A 24,751-nucleotide genomic window follows, 5' to 3' on the forward strand; every position below is an offset into this window, starting at 1 on the left:
GCACCCTGCATAATTATTTGAACCCCTGGTTAAGAAGTGTTCTTTGGCTTCTAATAAAACATTGTTTTATATACAGGACAACAATACAAAAAAAAGAAAAAAAGCTTTAATTTAAGTGCCTTTATAGTGGTGGTAAAAAAATATCACACACTAAGAAATAAATACTTTTATTGAAATCATGTGTGCCACAATTATTGGCACCCCTGGCATTAGTACTCTGTACAACTTCCTTTTGCCAACAACAGCACTTAATCTTCTCCTATAACTCTTCACAAAATTGGAGTCTACAGAAAGAGAGACCTTAACCCATTGTTCTTTATCACTATCTTGCTTAAAGACCCAGTGATTACCTATCTTCAGCTTTCGGGCAGAGGCCTCCAGATTCTGATTCAAAATGTCCTGATATTTCAAAGAATTTTTGATGCAATGTGTCCTTAGAAGGTTTCCAGGTCCTTTGGAGGAGAAACAGGCACACAGCATCACTGATCTTCCCCCATACTGAACACTGGGCAATGTTTTTCTGCAAACTCATCCTTAGTGTTACACCAGACCCACTTTGAGCTTTTTGGCAACAAACACTCTCTTCATCTCATCTGACCAAAGCACACAGTCCCAGTTATAATCCCAGACATCATAACCCCAAACATTTAATTCAATTCAATTAGCTTTGGAGAACTTTTTACTTCTCTTACCATCCTTCTCACTGTGTGTGGTGGCAATATACACTTGCTTTCTCTTCCAGGCTTTTTTGTCACTGTTTCAGATGTTCTAAACATTTTAATGATTGCTCTGACTGTAGATCAGGGGTGGTTTTCCCGAAAACGATCAACCTTAGCGAATAACGAACGAACTAACGAATGACGTGAGTAAAGAACGAGACAGTTCTGCGAGTGTTTCCCAAAGAGCTTCGCAACGTGAAAATTAACGAAGGAGGTTAAAGAACGTCTTTGTTGACTCCTCCCCCGAAACAGCGCGCTCAATCGATCCACAAATATCGATTCAACATTGCCAATATGCAGTATTTATTCACTATTACACCCTAAAAATGTGAAAACGTGTTGTAATCATCAATATTATACATAATCTGAAATTTAAATTACAAAAGGATGTACTTTGGCATTAATAAAATACTCCTAAAGATACATATGACTAAATAAATAAGTCATGTTTATATATAAATGTTTAATAAACATTAAACTTTTTTTACTTTTTTAAAACTATTTTTGTTAATATATATATTATATTAATAGATATTATACTAATATTATTAATAGTAATATTGATAATAATATTTATTTATTATTATTATAATTTTTAATAATATAAAAATAATATAATAATACATATACGTATGTTCCGGTGTATATATATATATATATATATATATATATATATATATATATATATATATATATATATATATACACACACACACTCTGTAAAGCTCCAGCTCATCCTAAATCACCATCTCAGTTGGGTTTAGGTCAGGGGTCAGATTTTGGGTTTAGGTCAAATTTTGAAGCCCATGCACCTTTTTGTTAACTAGATAATTCCATATGCGTCAATTAATTGTTTTCATAGTTTTAATATTAATCGACAATGTAAAAAAAAAACATTAAATGAGACGTGTCAACTTTTGACTGGTATTTATATATTTGCGAGCTGACACACCCCAGAGTTTGCCCAGATGAACGGCCACAATGTTTGTTAGAAGCACCTAAATAAATAATAATATTAAATATTACGTGCACATTCACCGATACCCATTACAATACGTGTAGGTGTGATTAAAGACACCGCAGGCGTCCCCTGCACCGGACCTACAGTACCAGGGATTTTTCACGGTCTAAGTACTTTGCTTAGACCGTGAGCATCATCTGCAGGAATCTGGATTTTAATTATTTATTCGTGGGTTTGATTGGTCAATTCCAGTATGCCCAGTTAGACTACAAGCCACAGACAAAGTTGGCATTATAATATAATATAATATAATATAATATAATATAATATAATATAATATAATATAACTCATTCACTCACTTACTCACTCATCGTCAACCGCTTTATCCGTTAAGGGTCGCGGGGGGTGGCTGGAGTCTATACCAGCCGGCATCGGGCGGAAGGCAGTATACACTCTGGACAGGCCGCCAATCCATCGCAGGGCAGACAGACACACAGACACATCCACTCACACACTCACACCTAAGGTGCAATTTCTATCCGACATCCAATTAGCCTGAACTTTGGACTGTGGGAGGAAACCGGAGCACAAGCAGACACGGGAAATAATATAATATGATATAATATAATATAATATAATATAATATAATATAATATAATATAATATAATATAATATAATATAATAATTAATTATTATAATAATAATTATATATATAATATAATTGATTATAATTAATAATAACATAATATAATTGCTTCAACCAGGGAAATTATAATTTTTCTCCCTCAAAATTGGCGGTCCCTGGTGTTTAAGGTGCTGAACTGCAAGTGGAGATCCCCTAAAGAAGCTCTTAAGAATAACGACTGGGTCAGGGCACTCGTTAATCTGCGAGCGAGTTTACGTAGTACTTTAGTTACGCACTGGTTTGGGAAACACTCTTTAATTAACGATCAGTCTTAAGCATGGGCGTGGTAGTGGGGGGAAAAGTGGACCTGACTACCCAGGGCCCGAGTAGGGAGAGGGGCCCATAAAAATCCTGATTTATTTATTTATTTATTGTGATGTTTTTATTATTGAATTGGGCCCTCCAATAAACTATTTATTAATTAATCTATCAAATATATTGATAACATCAACTGAGAGAATAAACAGTCCTCTAAACATATTGGACATTCTGGGGGCCCCCTCCTGGAGGCGCAAAATGGTTTAGTCCGCCGCACAGCCACCGACTACAGGTGTACCGTCAGTGAGCCCAGATTTAATGATCTGTGGGCTAAAGACATGCTGCCCAAAAAGCAGAAATCAGGTTATCAAAATAAGAAAGAAAGGAAGGAAAAAGAATAAGAGGAGGCAGCTGTTGACGGTTTTCTTTCCCAAAGGTGAACCGAGTTTGCTTGTTATACAAAGTCCAATTAAAGTTAACGTAGTCCACTCCAGACAGCTGCTGCTGATGTTTGTATACTCACGTGAAGTCATTATCTTAGCTAGTTGCCAACCAGGTATAAAGACAATTATGAGCCGCCTAACCTTAGTTATCAACATTAACCAGTTTTAGAAACAAACAGTGGTGCAGCAGTGGTCAAGTATTCAAGGGCGAGCCCCCCCCCCCCCACCCCACAAGCCCACCTTACGTTGGTATGTTGGTTCGCGCGCGCGAGAGAGTGTGAGAGAGAGCTGCTGACTGGTAGAATTGCTGCCTAAATACGAGTTGTTTACCTTAAGTTTAAAGTAAGTTATTCTTTTGGTTCAGTGCGTGTGCTCTAGCCTATTGTCTACTAACACAGAAGAGCTGAAAGTGAAACAATGCTGAGACTTAATAAATGATACACCTAGAAATATTTCTGCTGCATATATCAACATGAAAATAGCCTACCAATATCACTGTAGGTGCAAGTGCACACTAGTAATATATTAAGCAATAAAGCAATTTATTATTTTTGTCTGGTAAAAAGCCTTAGCATTGCTGTGCAGTGCTGTGCTTAAAAGCTATTTTTTAGCGTTTAATGCTCAATAAATTCATGATGTTATCAAAGCCATTAAATAACTAAGTAACTGTGATCTCAATATTAATCAAAAATAATTGTGATCATGATTTTTGCCATACATTTTTGCCAGAGATTGTAGCTTAAAAATGTATTAATGCTTTTTTATGTTGGATAAATATTTTTTTCCTTTATTTTTGCTCACGTTCTTCATGTACTGGCATTAATGGGGCCCACTGACATTGCTAGTGTACAGGGCCCAAAATTTGCTGCTACGCCCCTGGTCTTAAGTACGAGTTAACGACGTTCTTAGCGTTACGAAGCTTTCGGGAAACCCACCCCAGAGCATCTGCAGGTGAGTAGTTGTGTTCTTGTAGCCATTGTCTGATTGATGAAGGTCGACACACATCTGCACTATTGTAATAGTGTGTTCTCTTGTCTTTCCCATGTTTTAGAGTGAGTAAGAGAAATAGGCCTCTGTGTACAAAATATTTATACCCCAGGGAAACAGGAAGTGATAAACTACTAATTAAAGGTTCCTAGATACTTTAATCCACTTTATAAACTAAAGTGGAAATTAAATAAATGGATCAAATACATTTTTTTCCAAGAAATGTTTAAGTGTGCCAATAATTGAGAAACAGGTAATATTATGAAAAATAATTATTTCTTAGGCAAGTTTTTTTTATTCACTTGAGTTGAAGGTTGCTTTTTTTTTAATTCAGAGTGAGAATATGCTTCTGCAGGCTTTTACCACACTGTAACTAGGAGTGCCAATAATTATGGAGGGTGCTGTACATTTTTGAGACCCCTGACAGAAAGTATACTTGGGAAATATACACAAACATACATCCTAATTATAAAAAATGTATTGTTTTTTGTATGAGAAGTTCTAAAAGCTCACCTGTGTTGCTGCTCACCTTTAGTCTGATTGAATCGTTTCATTAGATTGACCATTATGACCCTGAATCTTTCCTCTTGAAAAGCAGCTTGTTGTGTCATCATCTTCCAGTGTTCTGTATCATCACTTTTATGTATCCAGTCTGCCTTTAGGATCACTCTCCTACTGTTAGCGTCATAGTAACCAAACTGCTCTCCATCCAGCTGACCAACAGCAGTGAACTCTGGGAAACTGATTCCTGGTGTGACATCGGTGAAGAAGTACAGTAGAGTATGTTGGGCTGCAAAGATAAAGAACCAGAACCAGAACAATAAACTGGTGCTTAACATTTGTTTAAAATACATTTAGAATTTGGATCATGATTGTCAATTTAAACAGGTGATCAGCTAGGTACAGTTGTTATTTTTTGGTTTGTTAGCCTTCTAGTCCTATGTTTCACCCACTTAATAAATGAGTAAATAAATAGATAGTTGACAGAAGTCCTTATTTATACATTCACAGCAGCTTTATATGAATACTTATTTCTTAAATCAGTCCCATCTCTACAGTTTTCCTTCTTGTGTCAATGACAAAAGTTGTTGTGAAGGCTGCTGTATAAATCTGTTTAAATTTGAATTTGGTTTCGTTGCTAGCAGGAAACGAGTGGTTAGATATAGTGAATGTCAGTTCCATGCATAGCATGTAACGAGACCTGAACTACGTGACTCCACTCCCTTTGGCTATAAATCGACCAGCCCAGCTCACAGCAAATAATTTTCTTCACACTGTGTGGGATTTCAGGCCTTTCGTTTTGTAAGTTAAAGTTTAGTGTTGCCTAACTTTGATCTCTGCTACTCTCACCTGAAACCAATGTAAGTGCTGATTAAATTGGTAACTGCATGATGCAAGCATATTTTCACCATTTGCTTGCTTTTTTGTTGTTTTCAGACTAAAATATTTCCAAACAAACAACATTTTGGTCAAACCCACAGTTAAGCTCATACAGTAACACACAGCAGCTGCTGTAGGATGGCAGCATCCTGGTGCTCTCTCAGCTGAAGCCTCTGCAGGTGATTAAACTTATTTTGCTAGTTCAGAACATGACATAAGGTGAAGAGAGGGGAGATAATAAAATAAGCTATGCCCCATGTCCTGACATTTTCTGATCTTATGTGTGCTGGAAATTTATGTAAATAAGGAACAGATGGTGTCCTGTATTGGTTCAATACAGGATGCACCAACTGTTAAATAAAGGATGATTCCATATTTTACAGGATGGGATGCAACCCCAGCCTGTATGGAGGACCAAAACTATGTAAGCTAGGTACAATATATTTATAGGGTGCTAGATAAGAGGTGGGGCATGATGCAGGAGGCCTCCCAAACGTTATCACTAAATATATAACCTACAGAACTTTACCCAAAACAGTTGCTTATATTTGAATATATTGCTTGAATCTATATTTGCTCACTCAGACACTCAGGTTCTGTGGATTTGTGACAAACTGTGGACTGGAATACAGAGCTGTGATGTGTCTCATGTTTAAGAGTTTATGGTCCATTGCAAGATGTGGACTGGAATATGGATCAGGTAGTGTATTGGTCTTGTTTGCTTGATATGCAATATTAAGTTATGGTAATATTATGATGTCCAAGTAACTATTTCTAAGCAACTTATTCACCTTGTTTCTATAGGTGAGCTGGTGGTTGAACCCTTGCTGCAAATACCGGGTTCTTAAAATAAATAACTATATATATACAAAAAAACAACAACGTCTAAGGTGATCTCTGAAGCTTGATCATCCACTTCAAATATCCCTGCAGCCACAACTCGAGCTCGAGGGAAGAACTACACACAGAGCCAAAAAACGATGATCTCAGATGTCAGAACTGATTGATTTGTGCACATCGATTAACATTGATTCGCTGTTATGGTTTTAGATTACCAGTCAAGAGTTTGGATAATAATGTTCTAATCTATTTTATGACAAGAACTACTCAACTAAGCAAAGAAAAAAATACTTTAAGAAATGAAGGTCAGTCAATTCCGAAACATTTTGGTTTGTTTAACACTTTTAGTTTACTACATGATTCCTTATGTGTTCCTTCGTAGTCTGGATCACTTCACTATTCATTCACTGTGTAGAAAGATTTAATAGAAAATAAGAACATTAAATGTGTTCTACCTTTTGACTGGTATTGTATATATATTGTTTGTCCTAAACTTTATGTTTACGTTATGTTTGTATTTTATTCTTATAGCCTGTACTGTGGTCTTGCAATGTAGAAAGGGACATTTAAATAATAATAATAATAATAATAATAATAATAATAATTATAATGTATTATTTATTTATTATTATTTCTGGAAATGCTTTAGGCGATTTTATTTTAATATTTTTAATTGTTTAACAGAGGTGATAAATCGCGGTCCTAAAGCTCCGCACTATAAAACACACACACACAAAAAAACTGAATAAATAAATACATTTCTAAAATAAACCCACAGTACTGGCCTGCTGAAGTGAGCTGGAGAGTAAAGGTGAGGAATATCAGGGTTTTAATCATCTCTCACTGCAGGTTGTTACACTGATAAACTAAAAAAACGATTTAACCTGCACAAAACCTACAGTTCTACTTGACAGTTTCACTCTCCCTCTGATCACTCAACAGCGAAATCCAGCACCCATAGCACAAGCCAATAGAAAATAAGCAATCTGCTGAGAGTCACGAGTTGCTAAGCAGAACAAGGAGATCGAGGAAAGCACAAAATCAAGAATTTGGTGCACAATATGTATTTATTTTTAGACTTAAAAATTAAAAAATGAACTATTGCAACCATTTGCTGAGATAAATCACAATTTTAAAAATTTAAAATAAAATAATAAATAAAAAGATAATCACAATATATTTCTTTTTTTCTTTAATACATCAAAAACACTACATAAAAACTCCAAATCAAAAAAGGTTAGGGATATGGGGATTGCATGGTAAACTTTGTTTAATGCCGATTTTTAAAGCAGTCCAAACAATCAAAAACTGCTGCCGTCTTACTTAGTCTGGAGTCCGGAAGGGGCCGTGGATTTAAAAAAAAATAATTAAATCGAGTGAACCATATAGCAGTTCCTGCTCACGATTTCTGTAATTCGAGTGAACGTTTTTTCTGCGCAATAAGACAAGAAGCTCGGAGGGAAAGGAGCATTTTCCTCTCTTGATCTGTTTCAGGGGTGCGGTGAAGATAATCAGTTATCTACATTTATAACCTGCTGATAATAATGCAGAAGTGTTACAGTTAGATGAACAGTACAGTTCACACTGTGCTGGGAGACGCCTGGCGTGTGGGTAGAGCGCGCGCAGTTTTTCGCGGAGCTTATTTACCTACAATATAGACAAATACACTCAATTCCAGTCATGAATGAAGGAAACAAACATTTACTGATGCAGGATGACTGTGTGTTATTAAAACCAGATCAAAACAAAGTTATACTGCAATGTGGAACTGTGTTTATTAATTTATCAATAGCATCCAGCCAGCCTCTTAAAACTGGTTAGATCTTTTATGATAGATTTAATCTATATTTTAATCATTTGTAGCAAAAAAATAAATACATAATTCAGAAAATATAGCTTTAACAAGTTTAAAATTATTATATTTTTTATTTGAAGCTTGTGATATGTTTCTGGGCAGGGCACTGTAATTTGACAATAAGCAGATATTTAGGCCATTTTATCAGATATAGATACAGAATAATTTTAGGAAACATATTGGAATAAATGATCAAATTGATCCAAATTATTATATGAAATGCCCATTAACTAAATATCTTAAAACATTGTATCAATGTCTCTACCCCAGGCGCTGTGGAGATTCCATCACCACGGCAAAATCTGCACACTGTACTGTACATCTAACTGTAACACTTCTGCATTATTATCAGCAGGTTATAAATGTAGATAACTGATTATCGTCACCGCACCCCTGAAACAGATCAAGAGAGGAAAATGCTCCTTTCCCTCCGAGCTTCTTGTCTTATTGCGCATAAAATCGTTCACTCGAATTACAGAAATCGTGAGCACGAATTAAAGAAATCGTGAGCATGAATTGCATATCGTTCACTCGAATTAAAGAAAACGTGAGCACGAACTGCTATATCCTTCGCTCAATTTAATTATTTTTTTATCCATGCCCCCTCCTGGGCTCCGTAGACAAGAATCTGGAGAGTAAGATTTTTTTATTAGATTTTTTTGGCTGTTTATCTCTATTTACCCCCATTCATTAGTGAATCACTCGCGGGCTCCCTTTAGCGGTGTGCAGTCATTTTCTGATATAAGAGTGGAGATAAGAAGTGGGCAGTCTCTCTATAAAACCATATATGAACCTATACACCTCCACACCCAACCATATCTCATCTTTTATCCAGACTAGAGGTTCCAAAAGATAATAATCCCCAATAAACATATTATAAATCCTTTCACTATAATATATCATCATTACATTCACACAGATAAAAATGCAGTAAAATTTCAACTTTTTACTTTTGCTGCTGAATTTTTTGCTTAGCAACTCGTGACTCAACAAAAAGCTTATTTCCTATTGGCCTGAGCTGCTGGTTGTTGTGATTGGTTGTATTTCGCTGTTCAGTGTTTAATGGAAGAGTAAAACTCGGGAGAGAACAGAAACTCTCAGGTAGAATTGTAGGTTTTATTGTTTTGTGCAGATTAAATCGTTTCTTTAGTTTATTAGTGTAATAGTTTGCAGTGAGAGATGATTAAAACCCTGATCTTCCTCACCTTTACTCTCCAGCTCACTTCAGCAGGTCAGAGATTTATTTCTATATTTATTTATATGTCCGTTTTCTGCTACATTAATAAGAGTAACGTAAAAATAGACATTTAGGAAATAATGTTCAAAATAATTTATGTATTAATTTGTATTCCACATTTTTATGCTGTTGACACGAAAAAATGTCAGTATTATTCTTATCAAGTTAAAAATATTTAATAAGGAAATTGGACTAACAGAAAATTACTGAATAATAAAGCCACCATTCTATCCCGCAATAAGGAAATGCAGGATTTGATTTGTTTTAAGATTAGAACATGTACATAGGCTTTATTGTATTTTTGAAATGTTATCCAAGTAGACATATATTAAGAAATAGTAATAAAAAAAATAAAATAAAAAAAGAAAGAACAGAGACGGAAAAAGAGCCAGAGAAAAAAAAACACAATTTACGAAAGAGAATAATAGTTTTTTATGTATTGTTTAGCTCCTTTTTAAAATATACTAAATTAGGGTTTGATTTAGTAAATCAAATGTACTATTAACTAAGCACAGGCTCAATTTAACGCCAATAATATCCCTGATAAATTTGCATGAATCTTTCCAGGACATGTTTGAATGGGTACAGAATAAGTGGAGCAATGTTTCTAAGGGTGCATTGATATATTTTTTTTTACGGAATAAGATATAATAATAATAATAAGGGTTACATGGTAGGTAATATCTATGTATAATTTTACAAAAATCTTCTTTAATTTTGTTTGTTACTTTTTTTATTTTTTTTTAAAACAAACTAATAATCAGTGTAAAATCATGAAAGGTCTGATATAATCCTGAATTTCAGCAGAAATTAGACTGCATACAGTTTTAACGAGACACATCGACCTGTTTATACCTTCAGCACTAAACACAAACAGAACATCACTGTGACGTCACCTGACTGATTAAACTCCCCTGCAGACACTCAACAGTATTAGACATTATCCTGACATAAAGTTTTTGTCATCTGACTTAATGACCAACATTTAACCTGAAATTAATGTCTATTGACGTTGGTGACAGCTGGGTCTGTCCACAGGCCACATTTAAACACAGAGCCAAACTTCTAAAACCCCTCATCTAATGCATTAATAATGTAATTTCATTATCAGTTCTGGTATTTTAGTATAATACTGTAAGGTTTGAGAGTTTCTGCATGTTTCATGCTGTAAACTTCAAACCAAACGCACACAGACACACTTCACATTACTGTGGTATGAACTAGATAGGAGAGTATTATAAACAACCATAATTCAGATGTTAGATAAGCAAAGTATTGTAGTGATAGATGATAGTTCTGGGTACGGGAAACGCAGCCCTGGTTAGAGTCCAACTCCTCTCTTATGTAAAATGCTGGAATCTTTTTCTTGGTTGCCTGAAAGTCCCATGATATGACGAGTCAGATGATGTGAGGTATGTAAAGTCTGTAGGAAAAGGCAAGAATGTCCCCTTCTTATAGACAATTAATTATTGCCTGCCTTTATTATCAAAATCACAGACATATAAAATAAAAATAAAAGTATTAAATAATAAAACTGAATAAAAAAACAATCTAAACCTGTGAAACAGGCTCTACAGGGGTCATTTCCCACAGAATACAATACACTGAGAGCTGCATTGTTGAAGCGTGGGTAAAGAATCACTTTTGTTTTGTTTAAAATAAATCCTAAGGGAGGATTTTAAGTGACTTTATCTCCTCTTTTATTTCCTCCAGTATTTGAACAGGTGGTAAGATTGCACCACAAATACAGTTTCTAGGTCACGGAGGAAAGGAGCTTCAGAGTTCATCACTACACACCTCCAAACTTCAAGTAGCTTCAGAGTTCATCACTACACACCTCCAAACTTCATGTAGCTTCAGAGTTCATCATCCCTACACACCTCCAAACTTCTTGTAGCTTCAGAGTTCATCACTACACACCTCCAAACTTCATGTAGCTTCAGAGTTCATCATCCCTACACACCTCCAAACTTCTTGTAGCTTCAGAGTTCATCACTACACACCTCCAAACTTCATGTAGCTTCAGAGTTCATCACTCACTACACACCTCCAAATTTCATGTAGCTCCAGAGTTCATCACTACACACCTCCAAACTTCATGTAGCTTCAGAGTTCATCATCACTACACACCTCCAAACTTCTTGTAGCTTCAGAGTTCATCATCACTACACACCTCCAAACTTCATGTAGCTTCAGAGTTCATCACTCACTACACACCTCCAAATTTCATGTAGCTCCAGAGTTCATCACTACACACCTCCAAACTTCATGTAGCTTCAGAGTTCATCACTACACACCTCCAAACTTCATGTAGCTTCAGAGTTCATCACTACACAGCTCCAAACTTCATGTAGCTTCAGAGTTCATCACTACACACCTCCAAACTTGCAGGCGAACCGATACTTTTGGCAACATAATGTAACACCCCATCTGTTAATAAAAAATTCTGTCTGATAGCTTTTTTAAATTTCAAAATCATCATTAAAATTCTTACCATCCCAACGTCTTAGTACACACGTAATATTTTAATACGATGTTTATTTGTATTAAATTAGTTGTCTTTTTAGAAACAGCAATTCATGATTGCAGTTCATTTAGAAATAAATGATCATTTCTTATCGTTGCAGCCACCCACTCTCTGCAGTTCTTCCTCACCACTGTCACACCAGTAATCAGTATCCCAGAGTTCACTGCTGTCGGTCAGGTGGATGCAGAGCAGGCTGAATATTATGACAGTAACAACAGGACAGTGGTCCTAAAGGTAAGCTGGTTAAATAAGAGTGATGATGCAGAGCACTGGGAGATGAAGTTGCACCATGCTGCTAATCAAGAGGCCTTCTCCAAGTCCATAATGGCTGTTGCATTAAAGGTGTTCAGTCAGGCTGAAAAGGGTGAGCATGAACCCCCTCATTCCCTCGTTTTTAGCCAGGGAATTAAGGTCTGTGTCTATATAATGGATTTTTGAATAAGCAAGAAATGGGTAAAGCAAAGAGATAAAAAAATGATATAATTATGTGATAATAATCATGTTTTGGTACAGGCTAAATCTTTGAGGAGTAAAGGTGGACAGAGGATCTTCAATTTGTAACAAATGCATGAGAAAAGGATTGACATGTTTAGAAAGATTGAAAGGGATTTGCATATTTATTTATATGGGCTCTGAAGGCATTCAATATCATTAAAGAATTCAAGAAAAGAGGAGGAGTTTCAGTGTGTAAAGGGTAAGAGCACAAGCCTAAGCTGAACAAGAACCTTCAAGAACCAATATTATTAACAGCTGATAGAACCACATGAAAAAGAAGCTCCACCCACTTCTCTACTACAATACAGAGTTACTATATTCACTAATACAACTTTACTACAACTTTACTACTGTACACAACACAAGCCTTATGTTCACCATGACCAGAAGAAGCTCCGCCCACTTCTGTACTACAATACAGAGTTACTATATTCACTAATACCACTTTACTACAACTTTACTACTGTACACAACACAAGCCTTATGTTCACCATGACCAGAAGCTCCGCCCACTTCTCTACTACAATACAGAGTTACTATATTCACTAATACCACTTACAACTTTACCACTGTACACAACACAAGCCTTATGATCACCATGACCAGAAGAAGCTCCGCCCACTTCTCTACTACAATACAGAGTTACTATATTCACTAATACCACTTACAACTTTACCACTGTACACAACACAAGCCTTATGATCACCATGACCAGAAGCTCTGCCCACTTCTCTACTACAATACAGAGTTACTATATTCACTAATACCATAAGGCTTGTGGGCTCAGTCTTTTCTTGCTTTTTGTCTTTGGTAGAGATGATTTTATAACTCCATAAAATAGTTTAGAGAAAGTATTGTTTATTGATTGTTTTGGCTCATGTTAACTGTATTGTACTGTCCAAGCTACTCTCTTTGTTTGAGGTATTAAATAATTTTTAAGGTTTTGATAATCTCTGGAGTTCTGTAATTAGTTTTGTAAGGGAGGCGACAACAGGCCTATGCCTTGTCCTCCTAATGCGTATTCCGTCTATCCGGTACTTTTAGATGAGACTTAGGTGAGACACTAATTTAAACTAATCTGACTCCATTTATAATTACCAACTAGGTAAATTACCAGTTAACTATTATCAATAACAAACTTACTTGAGAAGTAGAATCAGTCTAATAAAACCAGGTCTGGTTAAATAGTTCAGTGATAGGAGATATGGGCATAAAAGCTAGACAACAATACTACATAACACGTGAGAACAGCCTGGTACTTGGGTTGAGATGTTCAGCGGTCCAGAACTTAGTCTATACTAGCGGTCACAGAACATAACACTCAATCTTATCTGTTTCCCTCAGAGGTTAAAATATGGCATAGCCAACAAAACTACATAACATGTGAAAACAGCCCAGTACCTAGGTTGAGATGTTCAGCGGTTCAACTTAATCTAAATTAATAGTTACAGAACATAACACTCAAACTTCTTGTTCCCCTCAGCGGTTAAGAGCTTGGTATAGCACCCAGTGAAACTCACTATATAACTATGAAAGTCTAGAAACTTAAAGAATCTCAGACTAGGAAAAAGACTCAACAAAGTAATTACTACAGATTAACAGTTAATGGTTTATTGTGACCTTAATTGACATATGTAACAATATAACAATATTCCTAAAGTAATCTAAAGACAGATCTAAAGATAACAGTTAAGAATAGTGCACAGTACATTTGAAATACAATGTTGTATGGTATATTTGAAGTGGTGGTTACATGCAGAGCATGGGAGGTCTCATACTACCAGACAAACTCAGAGAGTAGGTCTTTGTGCTTTCCTTAAATATCCAACCAGAACAATACACTTCATATTCACATGGAAATCAGAATTTGGCACTATTTACCGACTATCACGACCATTTGTTCATCATGGCCTTTGATCATCACGGGACAATCCTAAACTCATCAGGAGCAGGAAGGGGAGTGTCTCTTTAGAATGAACTTTCTCCCAAAGTTCAGAGATGTTCTATTAAGGTTATCTTTAACATTTCTTCACTGAGACCATTGTACTTCTCACACTGAGACCATTAAAATGATACCAAACACGAAGACATTCACATTTCATATTAACAAGATACATTTCGGATCCAGCATTTAAAAGATTCTTCAGCTCAGTAGACATCTTCAAGCAAGAGGTGTCAACTGCCTTTTGGTCAGGCTTCAGACTTAATTAGATTAACAATGGTACTTTTAACACAATGCTCAAGGTGAAGAGCGGAGGTGTGCAAAGACAATTAGGGTACCCCATGGAATAGCCTGAAGAGCGGAGGTGTGCAAAGACAATTAGGGTACCCCATGGAATAGCCTTACAGTTTCATATTACTGTTTGTATTCCTGTCTAGCTCCTTTTAGGTAATGTTATTAAATTTCTCGTTTTTCTGAGCATGGGTTGTTAACCATACTTGGGGCCGTAAAACGGCTTGGTTGGAGAGCCTAATTGCATAGGGATCTGCTGATTGGCTCCATATTTGTATCTTGTTGTGTATTGATATCCTCTTTATGTTTGTTGTACATGAGATGGTTGAGACATTGTATTGGCCTGTGGAGGACTCGCTGTTTTTGTCACTTTGTTCAGGAGTTAAATCAGTAGTAACACCACAGGAGTTATGTAGGTCTTGTCCTACTGGTTTGAGTAAAAGTGTGTGTGTGTGTGTGTGTGTGTGTTTGTGTGTGTGTGTGTGTGTGTGTGTGTGTGTGTCTGTGTACAGGGCTTCATACACTCCAGACAACGATCGGTTGTCAGCTGGATGATAATGGATCCAGGAGAGGATTTGCTCAATTCGGTTATGATGGAGACGACCTTCTCACTCTGGATCTAAAAAGTGAAACCTGGATTGCAGCTGTTCCTCAAATTCTTCCTTTTATAAACAGTTCATCTTCAGCGCAGGGCACCAAACAATTTATACTATATCAGTGTATCGACTGTTTACTGATGTATGTGGAATTCGGCAAATCTGTTCTGGAGAGGAAAGGTAAGTGTTTGTAATACTGTTACTCTATAACTGTAACTGCTGCTACATCTCACTCTCACATACACACATATAATCAATTCCCCTCATTACTGAAAATAGAGCTGTGAAGTGATTAAAAATGTATCTAATTAATTTCATGCCCTGCGATTAATTCATCAAAATTAACCATATTCATCACTTTTGGCTAAAGTGCTAAATTGCACAATTCAGTTGAATTTGATCTGATGTGCAAATAAATTAATTAATAACTGCTCTAGATTTAAAAGTTTCATCAGTCAATAACAGATGCTGTAAATACTGTATATATCTTACAACAATAGACCAGTTTATTACAGCTACACCTTTATTCACTCTGACCATTATTAACTATTATAATGCTGTACACCTTTTACAACATTAGATCAGTTTTATTATAGCTACACATTTATACACTCTAAACATTATATTAAATAGTCCAAAAAAACCATGGATGTTCTTTATTGTTTTAATATAGGTTTTTATCATTAATACAATATGGGAACTTTTATAATGAAGCCCAACATGGCAGATTATCCATAATTTTTAACAGCTAGTAACTATCTGGTATTGTTAACTGTTTTCCAAACTTGATTAATGAAGGAGATTAATCAGCTTGCTTGGTCTGGTGGTTAGGATGCTCTCATATTTTATAAGATCTGTCCTTTTATTTAAAAAAAAATGTAAATTTTTAATTAAATATTTTAATTAAAATTAAAATATTAAAATATAAAGGAGTGACTTTTTATTTTCACTTTTTGACCGCAATGAAATTTTGCATCAACAGCATGAGTTAAACAGCTGGTGACCTTCGGGCTCTCAGATGGCACCGTAATAAAAACCGGCATGATGTGACTCTCTCTCTCTCTCTGTCTTTCTCTCTCTCTCTCTCTCTCTCTCTGTTTCTCTGCAGTTCGTCCTGAGGTGTCTCTGTTCCAGAAGGACTCTTCTTCTTCAGTGGTGTGTCACGCTACAGGGTTCTTCCCCAAAGCAGTGATGATCTCCTGGCAGAAGAACGGAGAGGATCTGAATGAGGACGTGGAGCTCAGAGAGACGCTGACCAACCAGGATGGAACCTTCCAGAGGAGAAGCATTCTGACCGTCTCACCTGAGGAGCTGAAGAACAATAACTACACCTGTGTAGTTCAGCACAGCAGCCTGAAAAAGGAGCTGGTTCTGCTGGTGTCTGATCATAAAGTCCTGTCAGGTAGAAGAAATCTGTCCAAAAGTAAAACTTTAAAAAGCTTAACTGATGTGTCTGATAAAAAGGGACTGTAATGTAAGTGTCTGGTGTTGCAGGTAATGGAGTGTCAGTGGGTTTGATAGTTGGTGTAATGGTTGGTGCTCTCCTGCTCGTCATCATAATCTGTACTGCAGTTTTCATCTGGAAGAGAAGGTCATCTGGTGAGTAAAGTCATTTAGCTTTTATGGTCCACAATGGTCTACAATGACAGTGTGTAGACCACGAGTCAAATTAAAACATTTACAACAATAGATCTAAACCATCACTGATTGGTGGAAACTTTACACTAGACCTCGAGCAGTTTGGACTGTGTGTCTCTCCACTCTTCCTCCAGACTCTGATCCCTTGATTTATAAATTAAATATAAAATGTACTGATGATCAGTGATGGTTTGGAGAGACATGTCATCTGCTGGTGTTGATCCACTGTGTTTTATTATCAAGTCTAAAGTCAGTGCAGTTTTGTTTTCCCACAAAATCTTACAGCACTTCATGCTTCCCTTTGCTGACAACTTTTATGAAGATGCGGATTTCATTTTCCAGCAGGACAGCACACTGCCTTTGTCTTAATGGGAAATTCATCCATGATTCATGATTCAAGATGTTTACAGATTTCCTCCATAAGAATGAATGAATGAATGAATAGCACAGGTTTGTGTACACTTCTTTTGTGCAGATGATACAAATACAGTAATAACTTTTAGATAAATACATGAGTATTAAATTAGCATCCACCTAGGACACCATAGGACATCACAACACTAAAATATTGGAGTGTTACCTGACAGGAACATCATAGGATGGTTCAAACATGGTAACTAGTCTCAATGTAAAAATGTGTCACTCTAAAAAGCAGTACTGTAGACCTACATAATTCCACTGTGTGTAGATCAGGGTGATGAACACAATCAGAGGAGATATTGATCATCCTTCACTCTCTCTTTCAGGTGTCTCACCTGATTCTGTAAACTTTAGATCACGTAAGTCTGTCTTGTTTATCTCATCTGTCTCTTTTGTTTATCAGATATCAGGTATAAATGTTAAGCTGATGTTTGTTTGATTTACTTTTCTGACAAAGACTCTCCAGCTTAGCCTCCTTCTCCTGATGTTGTTGCAGCAAAACACTAATAAAATCTCACTGTCAGAATAGAGTCATGCTTTATAGGGTGAACTGTGAACCTTTTGCAACGAGGGACTTGGGTTTGATGAAGTCTATTTTTTTTATATATGAATAATGTAGAAACGCGTTGTGTTACGAACACAAGATCAGAGTGATGATCACAATCCTTCACTCTCTGTTTCAGGAGTTACACCTGTCTCTGTCAGCTGTATTTCAGGTAAGTCTGTCTTGATTATCTCAGGTGTCTCTTTTGTTTATCAGTATATTTATCAGTTAAGCTGATGTTTATTCAATTTACTTTTTTGTTTCTTTCCAAGACTCTCCAACTCCATCTCCTTGTCCTGATGTTGTTGCAGCATAACACTAATATAATCTCACCATCAGAGTAGTGCCAGGTTTTATAGGCTGAACTGTGAACCTTTTGGACTTTATACTGAATGTGTACTGAGGGATTTTGGATTGATGGAGTCTGGTTTTTTACATGGTTTTGTTGTAAATATCTGCACTAAAATGTTACAGGTCAGTGGATTTTTTAATAATGTAGAAACACTGCATAGCAAAACAATATAAAAGTGTCAGATTAAATGTACAGGTCCGTTATAAAGCAGTTCCAGAATATTCTGTATTGTATTACTGATGCTACTGTCTATTGGGCTGAGTATGAAAGCAATTATCATTTGGGAGTAGCTGCACTGTACTGCAGCCTGGTTACAGCTGGTTACACTGTATTTTTATCGTATTTCTATTGTAGGTATGACCAAAAGTGTATATATTTTTTGCCATTTGCCTCACAGAGATCAGAGCTTGAACACAACACTGAAAGATCTGTTTGTTAGAAACACAGCACTAAAAGATCCCATTCTTATTCATCCAATTATTCGTGTTATGGAGCCCCATATGACTTACAAATCTACCACCTTTCAAAGAAAAGGAGCTGCGTCTGTGGATGAAGGAGCTAAACATTTATACCATTTCTTAAGTTTCCTACCGTTCTGTGGAGAGAAACCAACACCAAATCATGCTAATCCAGAGAAAGACTCAGTTCTGAAGCTCTGTGGAAGCGGATGAAGCAGTGAGTCTGTTAGGTAAGAACCTCATGAGCACCCAGTGCTTCCACTTTCTGTGAGCAGTACACTGGAATACATTTTGGACTGTCGGGTTAGCATAGCTAGCTAGCTAATGATCAGTATCCACTGCAGTAGACTACTTATAATAAATCAGTATAATGAAAAACAGTCATAAAATCTGAGATTTTTACTAATCTTAATCTCCTTTTTTATTCCAGTTTAATAACCTTTATCTTAATTCTTAGTCATTAATTCATAATTTAGATCAGTTAATTTTTTTTCTTTTGATTTTCATTGAATTGTAACATTCTGAGGTGTTGGTTCTCAGGAATGTACTTTATCAGGAATGTGTTATTTTGATTTCTCTCTATGTATTTTTTTTTGTGTGTTTATATAAAGCACTTTAAATCACTACTGTGTATGAATGATGCTAATAAACCTGCCTTGCCTTTTACTTGCAGTGCTTTGTGTGTTTAATCATGTTTGACTAAAATATTTACTTATTTTATAAACACAGAACAATATTAAATATTTCTGAACCCAATAAAACATTTTAAAGCTTTCTAACTCTGACTGTAAGTAACCCCAGCATCAGCTCACAGTAGAGGTAAAGCAGTAAACACGTTTACTGTGAAGAAAAGAAAATATACAGGAAGGTTTTCTTTGATTTTTTAGAAAAATACTTTTATATACCTTCTAAAAATTAAAGAATATCACTCACAAGCAGTTAGTTGCAATTTTAATGGAGTTTTAGCCGTTTAGCTGCATTCACCCCCATTCATTAAAGTCTCACTCGCGGGCTCCCTCTGGCGGTGGAAAGTCATTAAGGAGAGAGCCTTTAGAGAGGAGAATAACCACTCCTTAATATGTTTTGCCTTTGCCGGACCACCAGAGGGCGTCCAAAGTCAGTCCAAAATTAATGGATATGGGTCATATGGAGCATTTGAGCAAAATCATAGTTTATTCATGTTTAATAATTTTTATACTAAAATATATACTAACTTCCTAAACATAGAACAATTTTAAATGCTTTAGTTCTGCAAAGATACTTTGTAAGGCTTTTAAACTCCAGCTCACAGAAGCAGTAATGCAGCACCTTTCCTGACTAAAACCAGTTTACTCTAGAAAAATGGAAACATATAGAAAGTTTACTTCTTTTTTAGGGAAATAATTAAATATACGTAATAAAAAAAATGTTCCGGACAAGAATCTGGACAGTTAACATTTTTATTCGATTTTTTTAGTTGTTTATCTCCATTCACCCGCATTCATTGAGGACTCAATTGAGTTCTGAGTATCCTGCTAGTTTGTGAGCTCATACAAACACTGGACATATGGATCCTTCACTTTGATCTTAAGAGAACCTGCAGATAAACACACACACACACACACACACACACACACACACACACACACACACACAATTAAAGATGTTAGAGCACTGGTATCATTAGATTAAAAGGAGAGTATACACACTGTAAATCAATGCGTCCTGTGGCGAATCACTTTTACAAAATGATCACAAAACATTAATAAATTCATTATATATTTATATATAGAACTGTTAGTTCTGAACCTGAACCTATATATATGCATCTACACTGTAAACAAATTTAAAACTACTTTAAATAATTTAATTACTGACTATTATTTTTTATTAAGTTGATTAAACAAAAAGCTGTAATCAAATTCTATGCAACAATAAATTGTTTACAACTAACATTACCCATATAAGACCTGAATTATGTTCCAGTGGTGAAAACAATATAAGAATTCTCATTTAAATTCATTTAAAGCTAAATAATAAACACATACATAAAATATATTATTTGTATTTAGCTTTAGACGGTTATTCTATGCTGTACATATTCATATTCTTTTTTTTCTATAGAATGTGACAGACAATGTATTTGCTTATTAAATGTGTCATTAGACGCACATGTTCATGGGTCTATATAGAATCAGGTCTTAAGGACCCTTATTTAAACAGCGTAGTTTAAGTTCTGTACTTTACCCTCTCCCGCTCTTCTCTCAGCTCCTTCCTGTAGCTCTGAATAATGAAGATGAGGATGAGAAGAGCACTGAGGAGAACAGCGTTCATCGTTCCAAACAGCAGAGTCAGCAACGGGAACACACCATCAGCAGCAGAACCGGCTTAGGAGGAACAGCACAATAACACAGTTTAGGTTTTAGAACGCACCAACTGTTATCAAAGTGTTAAAAATGTTCTTTAATGGATTTATAATAAAAGAATCGGGTCAAATGTAGAATTAAATACTTAATTAATTATTATTTAGGAATGTTAGAAGTAAATAAATAAAAAAAGATTTCTATAAAGCACCAAAAAGGGCTATTAAACTTTATTTGGTTAGAGGATAGTATCTTAACAACATGGGAAACAATCAGTGCAATATTCTGAAAATAACACATTATGTAAACTCACTGAACACTCATAACAGCTTTCATTTTTAATTCCTGCTGATTTTTCAGAAGAACTCATATGCTGTAAAATTATCTGAAAAAAAGTACAAACCTGGGGCTTTGTCTGGGATCCTGGAGGACTCTAAAAATTAAAGGTTAAAATAGTTTAATAACTATTATAATTTTTCTGTTTTATCTGAAACAAAAAATGTAATAATGGTGGACTGTACCTCTGATCTGTAGGTAGGTAGAGTTACTGTAGATCATGTACTTCTGATAGAGAGAACAGCAGTAATAGAGTCCTGAATCAGAGACATTAAATGATCTTATAGTGAGAGACGAGTTCTCAGAGTTCACCATCATCTCCACTCTCTCACTATCAGTTATTAAACCACAGGATGTAGAGGGGGATGGAGAGTAAAATCTGCAGGCGATGTAAACCGGTACTGAATTATTTGTGTGTTTACACCAGAATAAATAATCTGGTCGAGTCAGTCTGTTCCGACACCAGAGAGTGACATCCTCACCAGCTACTACCTCCACACTTACACCAGCCTGAAAACACACACTCACTGCCAGCAGACCTGTAACACACACACACACACACACACACACACACACACACACACACACAAATAAACTAATTATAGTTATAATGCTCATGTCTAAACACTGTTCTATCCTTTTCTAATTCTAAGCTCTTTAAATCTGTATCTGTTTTAAAACATTCTGGTCAAAAATACATTTTATTGAACACTGAAGTTGAGTTGAAATGTAAATGAATGTATATAGAAACTGAATGCAATTATCTGTAAACCTCACAGACCCGTATTTTATTTACAGTAGAACACAGAACACATCAGATGATAAAACTGAGACATGTTATTTACCATTTCATGAAAAACATTATCTCTTTTTTTAGAAGTTAATGCAGCAACACATCTTCATAAAAACAGCTGCAATAGAATCAGGTGGAGTGGAGTCTCTCAGAAGTAAATATTTGAAGAGCGTAATAAGTCTGCCTAAAAATTGTGGAACAATTTCCAAAAACGTTTTTTGGTGCATCATGAAATTAAAAATCTGCTAAAGAAAACAATGAAACAACCAGAGGTGGAAAAAGTAATTAAGTAAAAGTACCTTTACTTTGCTAAAATTCTACTCAAGTAAAAGTAAAAGTACCCATCTAAAAATGTACTCCAGTAAAAGTAAAAAAGTACTCAATTTAAAATGTACTTTGAGTAAACGTTACATAGTTACTTTCAATTATGTGATGTAAAAAAGGAAAACAAATCATAAATTAAATTGTTTTTAATGAACTATTATTCCACATAATATATTAAACCTTTCAGGCAGTATTTGATCAGACCATCCCATAAAACATTTTCAAGAACAAGTGGTATAGGTTTCTATCATCCATTTTTTCTTTACAATTAAAAAGTTATGGTCATATAGGGGACTATAAACCGTATTTTTGTAGTTTTACAGTTCATTGTTATATTTTAACTTGCAATTGCTGTGCTTTAACTGCTATTTATTTTTTTTTTTTTTTACATTTAAGCAGATGTTTAATGATAAAAATATTCACCACTGCATGCTTTTGCAGGTTTGATGTGGAACTTTTGAAAGCTGACAGCTCTGTCCGGCGGGGCACATTTTGTATAGCATGAGCAGTGATGGTATAGTTACTTTGAAAAAGTAATCCAATTACTGATTACTGATTACTCCTTTAAAAAGTAACTTAGTTACTTTATGGATTACTTGATTTTTTTACTAAGTTACTTTACAAGTTACTTTATTAGTTACTTTCAGCAGCTGCACACACCACGTCCCGCCGCCTTAACATAAAAATTATAACCAGTTTTGCCAATACTCCCTTTATTGGAAAATGCATTTTTAACAGCAACAATTTATCTCTATTAAGTTGAACTATTTCCTAAAAAATAAGGTTTTTTTTATAAAAATAAAAAAATTAACTTAACATAAATATTTTTTAAATAAAAAATAAAATATGGTCTTTCTTGATTTTACTAAACATAAATACTTGTTTTTATAAAAAATATATAAAATAAAGAAAATCTTTCTTGACCTGACATATTTAACACTGTAAAACTGAACATTGAACTTGTTGTTCTCTGCAGGGCAGCAAGGAGTGGTTTTATAAAACAGAACCGTGTATATGGTCTAGACCAGGGATCACATATTTGCAGACTGCGGTCCGGGTCCGGACCCAGACGTTGTCCAATACGGACCCATACCGGACCCAACTACTGAGAAGGATTTAATTCTGACAGTGTTCATTTAAAGCACCGGAACTTTTCTTGTCTTTACGGTATGTGCGCTCTGCGCCACAGTGAACTTCCAATCACGTGTGGTGTAAAATCTTTAAATGCTCTCCTCTGCCAATCAAATTTGTGGCAGACCGCTGCCCTGGCTAGTGAATTGGGACGCGGCCGCAAAAAAAAACGCCTTTATAAAGGAGCCCGAGAACTGGCGAAAAACGAAAATGGGCAGAAACTAAAGACACGCCGAGCGCGAGAGAGAGAGACAGGGGAGAAAGCGAGATGCGTGTGATTGGGGAAGAGCGGAGGGGGAATGGGTAAGGAAGCGGTGTGTGTGTGTGTGTGTGTGTGTGGAGGAGAGAGAGAGAGAGAGAGTAACGCACAGTGACTTGGATAAGTTACTTTAATCTGATTACTGGATTGGAAATAGTAACGCGTTAGATTACTCGTTACTGAAAAAAAGGGTCAGATTAGAGTAACGCGTTACTAAGTACTGACATCACTGAGCATGAGGACGTTATTGCCTTGTTATTCCATGCATGAGCATCTGTGCTATTTGTTTTTTAATTCAGACAATTGTTTTTTCCCAGCATTTTATTTTTTTACTAAGTAATTGGGAGTTTTCCAATGTAGCAAAGTAAATTACTTGTGTCAAAATGTACTTGAGTAAAAGTGAAATTACCTGTTTTAAAAACTATTTAAAAAATTACAAATTAAATCTAATCAATTACAGTAACTTGAGTAAATGTAATTCATTACTTTTCACCTCTGGAAACAACATTCTTCTACTAAACCTCCAGCACCTGCTCTCCTCACTGGCCCTTTACACAGTGCTGTTAATAGAAGAAGACACGCTATACAGTGGTAGACATTTTTAAGATGTGTTGCTGCATTAAGTTCTAGATTATTTTATTTTATTTTTTGTTTATAAAATGTGAAAGGTTTTCATTTTTGAAATCTTATACAATTTCTGTGTTGAATAAAAAATGGGTCTATAGTATTTACAAATTACTGCATTCTGGTTTTAATTACACTATTATTATTTTACATTTTACACAGCTTAGAGTAGCTTAACCTGCTTTTTTATACTTTTAAAGCAAAATGCATAAACAGAATAATAAAAACACTTACCTATGCAACAGAGCAGCAGAGCCATAACTGAAATATAAACCGTTATATACTCTATCAGCACCAACAGACGACAGTATG

General features: G+C 35.5%; 2 protein-coding genes across 2 annotated transcripts in view; one reads left to right on the forward strand and one right to left on the reverse strand.

Annotated features, from left to right (window-relative positions):
* The window catches only part of LOC111190560 (patr class I histocompatibility antigen, B-1 alpha chain-like), a 116,762-nt gene extending 98,531 nt beyond the window's left edge, over positions 1-18,231 (forward strand). Inside the window, exons 5-10 of the mRNA XM_049470263.1 lie at positions 11,995-12,258; positions 15,135-15,398; positions 16,327-16,620; positions 16,713-16,817; positions 17,603-17,992; positions 18,093-18,231. Coding sequence (XP_049326220.1) covers positions 11,995-12,258; positions 15,135-15,398; positions 16,327-16,620; positions 16,713-16,817; positions 17,603-17,715 — 1,040 coding nt within the window. The 3' untranslated portion in view covers positions 17,716-17,992; positions 18,093-18,231. The remainder of the gene's footprint in view (positions 1-11,994; positions 12,259-15,134; positions 15,399-16,326; positions 16,621-16,712; positions 16,818-17,602; positions 17,993-18,092) is intronic.
* Positions 18,232-20,838: 2,607 nt separating this feature from the next.
* On the reverse strand, positions 20,839-21,756 carry nitr7a (novel immune-type receptor 7a). The gene is made up of 3 exons (XM_049470846.1): positions 21,494-21,756; positions 21,376-21,405; positions 20,839-20,996 (listed from the first exon to the last, which is right to left on the reverse strand). Exons 1-3 carry the CDS (start codon positions 21,624-21,626, stop codon positions 20,839-20,841), a joined length of 321 nt encoding a protein of 106 aa, XP_049326803.1. The 5' UTR covers positions 21,627-21,756.
* Positions 21,757-24,751: the final 2,995 nt, after the last annotated feature.

The sequence above is a fragment of the Astyanax mexicanus genome, chromosome 22 (assembly GCF_023375975.1).
Source record: "Astyanax mexicanus isolate ESR-SI-001 chromosome 22, AstMex3_surface, whole genome shotgun sequence".
Lineage (NCBI taxonomy): Eukaryota > Metazoa > Chordata > Actinopteri > Characiformes > Acestrorhamphidae > Astyanax > Astyanax mexicanus.

Bases quoted from the DNA above. Each gene is read 5' to 3' on its own strand.
- nitr7a (XM_049470846.1), bottom strand. From the start codon at position 21,626: ATGATGGTGAACTCTGAGAACTCGTCTCTCACTATAAGATCATTTAAT. The intron at 21,406-21,493 runs GTACAGTCCACC...TTTAATTTTTAG, and splicing joins TACCTACCTACAGATCAGAG to AGTCCTCCAGGATCCCAGAC. The intron at 20,997-21,375 runs GTTTGTACTTTT...GTTCCTCCTAAG, and splicing joins GATCCCAGACAAAGCCCCAG to CCGGTTCTGCTGCTGATGGT.